The sequence below is a fragment of the Clupea harengus genome, chromosome 10 (assembly GCF_900700415.2).
Source record: "Clupea harengus chromosome 10, Ch_v2.0.2, whole genome shotgun sequence".
NCBI classification, from domain to species: domain Eukaryota; kingdom Metazoa; phylum Chordata; class Actinopteri; order Clupeiformes; family Clupeidae; genus Clupea; species Clupea harengus.
Window position 1 is genome coordinate 2,053,273 of NC_045161.1, and position 6,638 is coordinate 2,059,910.

At 48.0% G+C, this 6,638-nt stretch overlaps 1 protein-coding gene across 1 annotated transcript in view; it reads right to left on the bottom strand.

Annotated features, from left to right (window-relative positions):
* The window catches only part of pik3r3b (phosphoinositide-3-kinase, regulatory subunit 3b (gamma)), a 143,917-nt gene that overhangs the window by 84,827 nt on the left and 52,452 nt on the right, over window positions 1–6,638 (bottom strand). Inside the window, exon 5 of the mRNA XM_031574962.2 lies at window positions 4,438–4,523. Within this exon, the coding sequence (XP_031430822.1) occupies window positions 4,438–4,523 (86 nt within the window). The remainder of the gene's footprint in view (window positions 1–4,437; window positions 4,524–6,638) is intronic.

Here is a 6,638-nt window from a genome sequence, read left to right on the forward strand (position 1 = left end):
TCTCTGGGCCTACCCTTCAATCCACTATGACTCAATTAGGTGACTTATTTTGTGCACGACATTACCATAAACTGGATAGAGTGCTTCATGATGGATGTCAATTTTCACAGATAACAATTCACAGCAGACAACTCACAATATAAAAGAATACGATCCAACAGCCCATAAAACCAGTTTGAGCCACCATCCCCTGTGCCATTATCAAATGAAGGTATGATGAAAAAGGGCTATTCAATCTTATTTCATACACGGTTCTTTTTTCCGAGGAATAACCGGGGTATTTCGGTATTTTCATAGTGACAGAAGCACCAAATTTGATCACATTTTTTGTTACGGAACCAGTAAGCCTGGCCTGATACAAGCAAAACACACACCCACAGACAGACAGACAGACAGAGAGAGAGAAAGAGAAAGAGAAAGAGAAAGAGAGAGAAAGACAAAGACAAAGACAAAGATAAAGAGAAAGAGATAGAAAAAGAGAAAGAGAAAGACAAAGAGGTAGAGTGGGAGAGAAAGGATAGGCAGGAGAGAGAAAGTTCAAGGGGATATGATATCTGTCAGAGAACTCTCCTCATCTTCCTCCTCTCCTCCTCCTCCTCCTCCTCCTCTTCCACACCTCCACAGCACAGCCACAATGAATCCATCAGCATTTGACAGGCCCAGTCATCCGAGGAGGGACAAGTCCGACGCAGTCCTCCCGGCCTGCTCTTTACACACAGTGTTGTACCAACACATTCCACCAAGCTGGAACACATTACTGCCCAGAGCTCCAGCCAGGGCCTGGGGCCGGCCTGTGCAGGGCTGTGGGCATGGGATTGCGTGCCTCCAGGAGGGAAAACAAGCTGAAACAAAGGCCCCAAAACGAGGGGGAAACCAGGGAAAGAGTGTGTGACGGGCAAATGGGTGTTTTTTAACATCTTTTTGTACAATATTGCTTGGTCCTAATGGCTGACAGATTGGCCTTAAATGTGTTCAAATGTGGTACAGCGAGCAGAGGCTCGGGCTCACAGAAAACAAACACGCACACGCACACGCACATTCACACGCACCCTTCCATTTTACTCCAAGCTCACTTACTTTTCTTGATCCTGTTTCAGATACTCGCTTCATTCTTCGTGTGTGTGTGTGTGTGTGTGTGTGTGTGTGTGTGTGTGTGTGTGTGTGTGTGTGAGTGTGTGTGTGTGTGTGTGAGTGTGTGAGTGTGTGAGTAACCCCCTGCAGGGCTTCTTTTGACCTCTGACCCCTGCTAATGTAGTCTCAGGATTGCAGGATCGACATGGTGCTGAGAAGAATGCGTGTTACTATGTGTGTGTCTGTGTGTGTGTGTGTGTGTGTGTGTGTGTGTGTGTGTGTGTGTGTGTGTGTGTGAGAGAGAGAGAGTGTGTGAGTGTATGGCAGCAATATGAGAGCAAGTAACCTCAAAACAAACAATCACACTCACACACACAGAAAGAGAGAAACAGACACACACACACACATACACTCCTCCTCTTGAGCACCCCAACACAGACACACACACACACACACACACACACACATAACCCACGCCTTCACCCCTACACTCTTCCTAAGAGCAGCGCATGCCTTTTCTCATGCCTAAACCAAATCCATCCAAATGTTTGTGTGTGTGTGTAACTCACGGAGACTGCGACCGCAGAGGCCTGGGATGACAGAGGCGTAACCGTGCCACTCCAGATATAACGGATAATGACACTGCACTGTGCGGAGTGTGGCCGCCGATCGCTCAACATGACATGAAAGGAGCCCAAAAACTCCAATAAAAGCACATCGCAGCCTTCGCGTGTGTGCAGATTATTTGGCACGACGCATGGACATTCCGTCACGCCACACATAGGAATGCAGCCGCTATAGAAACACACAGAGAGCGTGCAGAACAGGACAAACAAAATAGTCTAACCCCAACTCCGTCCTGTTCAACTACCAACCACAACCCCTCACTTCCACAAATGCCGCCCCCCAGGCCAGAGGCGTCCTCCCTGCGCCCCCCCACTCCCTGTGTCCCGTGAGGGCTGACCCCTGAGTGGCCGGCGCAGGCTCGGCCATAAATCTGCCCTACCCTACGGCCCTCCAGCACCATTGATCGCTCCTCTCAGAACAGGGGCGTCCTAACGGCTGATTAAAGGAGGCACCACTCCTGCTGCGCTCCCTGACTGCTTGGCCTGACCTCTGGGCAGAGCCCCCTCCTCAACACACCCCCCAAACCCACACACACACACACACACACACACACACACACACCCCAGGAAGGAGTCAAAGGAGCCCTGGAACCTCCCAGCACCCCACCCCCCCTCAACACCCCCCATACCCTACCCCCCCCCCCCCCCCCCCTCAACACCCCACCCACCCTCAACACCCCACCCACCCTCAACACCCCACCCACCCACAACATCCCCCCCACCCACAACACCCCACCCACCCACAACACCCACCCCACCCACAACACCCCACCCACCCACAACATTAGAACCAATTTGCAACATTAGTTTTGAGTAACCTTTGGTGGCAGCTTCATAATGAGTTGAAGGCTGTCTGTCTTTAATTAAAAACAAGTATGACAATGGTGCTCACACACACACACACACACACACACACACACACACACTGGCTCCACGGTCAATGTCCCAGAAGGCCACATGGGTAGGCTCAGTGCTCAAGACCCCCCCCCCCCCCCCCCCCCCCCTTGTCTATACAAATAGCTTTGTGCTCTTTTTTCAAAACCCAATATTTTATAACACTGTTGAAAAAAAATGTATTAGTCCCAATATAAAAACTACTGGTGAAGGACGACTCTCTCTCTCGTCTGCGCCTGGGCAATTTGTTACGGCAGCTCTGCTCTTCCCATGAAGCCAAGGCCCCAGTTGTTATGATTGTGTGTGATGCGGCAGGGGGAGGAGGGGGCCAAGTCATTCTCCCTCTGTGAGAAAAATACATAAGTTAAATAAACTACACTGGGCTGGGCAACAGTTCAGGCCTTTTCATTAAAAGGGGGGGAGGGGGAGCGCACTCTCTCTGCCAACAGCCTTGACAGGAAAAGCAGGATCATTATAACAGAGTCCTGCCAGGAACCAGGGGGACGGCTAAACCAAGGCAGGCCCCAGCCAGAGAAGCATTACCCATACTTCCCTCTATCTCAACCCTTCCATGTGTGTGAGCGCATGCCAGACCTCAGGGGAAGTTTGGATTTCAACTAAGATGAATGACAGAAACGTACATGCACTGTGACACGACATTACCGTATGGGAACCAGCAGAGAACAGAGTTTACATCTCAGAGAGAAAATGGTCAGAGTATGTGTAAGCCCCAGCAGAACTCATCTACATGCAATATCCACTAAGTCTAGAGCAGAGAAGTCCTACAGTGCTAGAACTGAACGCCAGTGAAACATTGCATAAAGCATGTGTGTCTCCACAGTAAAAACTCTTGCCATGCATGTACCTTATTGTTTATTTACTCTTTCTGAAAAGACCCCTTTAATAAGCAAACGCAATAACTGTAGGTGTTGTGTCTGGTCAACTTTGAGACTTTGCACGTCGTCATATAACTATTTTCAGATGATCTCCTGTTGAGGGGGTCTGAGACAGCAGAGCAGATATTCTTATCCCGCCGCCCACCAGTGCCAAGAGCAGACGGTCCAAGGAGGTGACCTCAGACGCGTTCAATTTAGAGCTGCATGACCTCATCATCATCTTCCAGCCCCCGTCAAGGTTTCAGATGACTTCATCACACCTCTGCCAACACCACCACCACCACCTCCACACAGACAGAAGCATGCACTGCAACTGCACTGTTGGCACGTTGCAATTAGAGGACATTTCCACCTTCAACCTTTTTCTCTGTTTAAGCACTGATGGGTAAGCAGCGTCAACATCAACATGGCATCTCAGCCGCCAACCAACTCTCTGCTCAAGTGTGTTTGTGGTGTTAATCTGGTAGCTATGAGTGTACACCATTAGAACACATTCCTCATGTGCAAAAGGTCTTCCCTGAGTGTCTGAAAGATGAGGTGCAGTGCTGCAGTGCCATGGATGTGTGTGTGTGTGTGTGTGTGTGTGTGTGTGAGAGTGTGTGTCTGTGTGTGTGTGTGTGTGTGGTGTGTGTGAGTGTGTGTGTGTGTGTGTGTGTGTGTGTGTGTCTGTGTGTGTGTGTGTGTGTGTGTGTGTGTGTGTGTGTGTCTGTGTCTGTGTGTGTGTGTGTGTGTGTGTGTGTGTGTGTGTGTGTGTGTGTGTGTGTGTGTGTGTCTGTGTGTGTGTGTGTGTGTGTGTGTGTGTGTGTTAGTGTGTGTCTCTGTGTGTGTGTGTGTGTGTGTGTGTGTCTGTGTCTGTGTGTGTGTGTGTGTGTGTGTGTGTGTGTGTGTGTGTGTGTGCCATGGATGCTATGGGGGGAGGGAGCTGCCAGAGGAAGGTACGTAGCGCCTACCTGGAGCAGCTTGAATCTCAGTTAGGCCTCCAGCCACGATCAGAGCCTCCAGGATCTTCACATGGTGCTCAGTGTGGAGGTCCGCACTGCAGAGAGAGAGAGAGAGAGAGAGAGAGAGAGAGAGAGAGAGATTTTTTGATTTTGAACAAACTTTTATTATACAACAGTTAAAGGTCCCACAAACAAACAGTTCCCTTCACCCCCCCCCCCCCCCCCCTTACACACAAAAAAGGAAAGAAAAAAAACAGGCACAACAACAAAACACAAGTCAGTTGTTCAAAAAAGGAGCGAAGACCAGTTCGTCCTCTTTCACCGCGCAAAGCGCACCATTACCACACCATATATCTTTAAAGACATCAATTGCACTCATGACATTATAGAAATGAAAATCAATACCAATTCTCGATTTAACTAAATTCTTGAAAACTGCTTTTAACATCATCCCCTGTACTGTACCGTACCTTGTTTCTGCGGCTAAGGTAGATTGCTAGTTTGGCCTGACCAACAATAAAATTAAGAAGTTGACACTTTGACCTCTGCCTCTGATTGTACGAGAACCAATTATAAAACCTTGCTTCGTGAACATTGTTCCCATTGAAAAAAATAGTAGGCTTAGCAATACAGAATAAAGGGGAAAGCCTATTACAGTCCATGAAACAGTGATAGATAGTCTCTCTCCCAACACAGAATGGACACTTGTCACTAATTTCAGGGTTTATCTTAGCTATAACGGCATTAACCGCAATAGCCCCATGTAATATCCTCCACTGAAGATCCCCAGTTCTTTTCGTCAATGGCTGCTTGTACAAGACTCTCCACACAGGTTTGGTGTTGTCGTTAATGCCTAGCCTGTCTCTCCAAACAGTATCTGTCCTGCCTTCCAACGTTCTCCTATTTGCCAGCTTCACTAAATTCCTGTACAAAACTTTCCCCGTAACTGTAAATAAACAAATGCGTTCATGTTCTCCAAAAACCAGCAGGGGGCTAGCATGGCCACACTCCTGCACCGCAGGTAAAAGAAGAATGTTTGGGAAAATATCTTCCCCATCACAGATTATATTTCCCTTGCTGTATCCTTCTAGAAGACTTTTCTCCTGAAGATTTAACACCCCATTTAGTTTTCCAAGGAACCTCTCCACATACCTCACAGACTTAATCCCTAAGCAGGAAGCTACTGCCTGGGCATTTTGCAACTTGCAGCCTGCCCTGCCAACCAAATGTCGCAATTTCAACACCATTTTTTCACATAACAGTTTTTTTATCCCAGGAAAGTCCTCACCAGCCACATCAAACCGTGATCCCAACACAATTGGCTCCTCCAGCAACCAGTGAACGGATGATAACCCTCCAACCCACTGATGATAAAAAAGTCCCCAAACCCTAAAAATACTTCTGTAAAAAAGAGGTAATCCTTCAATGACGAGCTGCTTAGCGTCCATCTGGAAGAGACTGACATCCAGGCCCAATTTACTGACTCCATGCAAAATACAATGGGCCAGTGGTCTCCAAGTCAGTGTTTTGGGTGCAGTCAGCAGTCGCTGAATGAACTGTAATCGGTAAGCGTCTCTCCTGCTGACCAGATTCATGAGCCCTTGTCCTCCATCCTCTCTTGACAAGAAGAGAACCGCCTGAGGGACCCAGTGCATTTTGTCCCAAAAGAAGTCCACCACTTCCTTCTGAATGCTATCCAGTAGCAGAGCAGGAGGTTCCATGCAAGCAAACTTGTGCCATAATGAAGAAGCCACTAAATTATTAGTGATAAGTATGCGCCCTCTGTACGAAAGTTGAGGGAGCAACCATTTCCATTTCCCCAAGCGGCCTTTAACCCTATCAAAAACCCCTTCCCAGTTCTTGGAGACAAAAGAATCATCTCCCAAAAAAACACCCAGATATTTTAGCCCTTCCTTTTTCCAGAGCAACCCACCCGGCAAACCAGAGCACCTTCCTCCCCACTCCCCTACCCAAAGGGCTTCACTTTTTCCCCAATTCACTCTAGCAGAAGACAAACATTGAAAAGCCTTTACAGTGTTTTCTAATGTAACCACATCATCTTTGTCATTAACAAAAACCATGACATCATCTGCATAAGCAGACAAAAAAAACCTATCAAGACAACAGGGCACAGAAAAACCTCTCAAATCAGTGCGCAGTTTATGCAACAGAGGTTCTATAGCAATGGCATATAGCATCCCTGACATGGA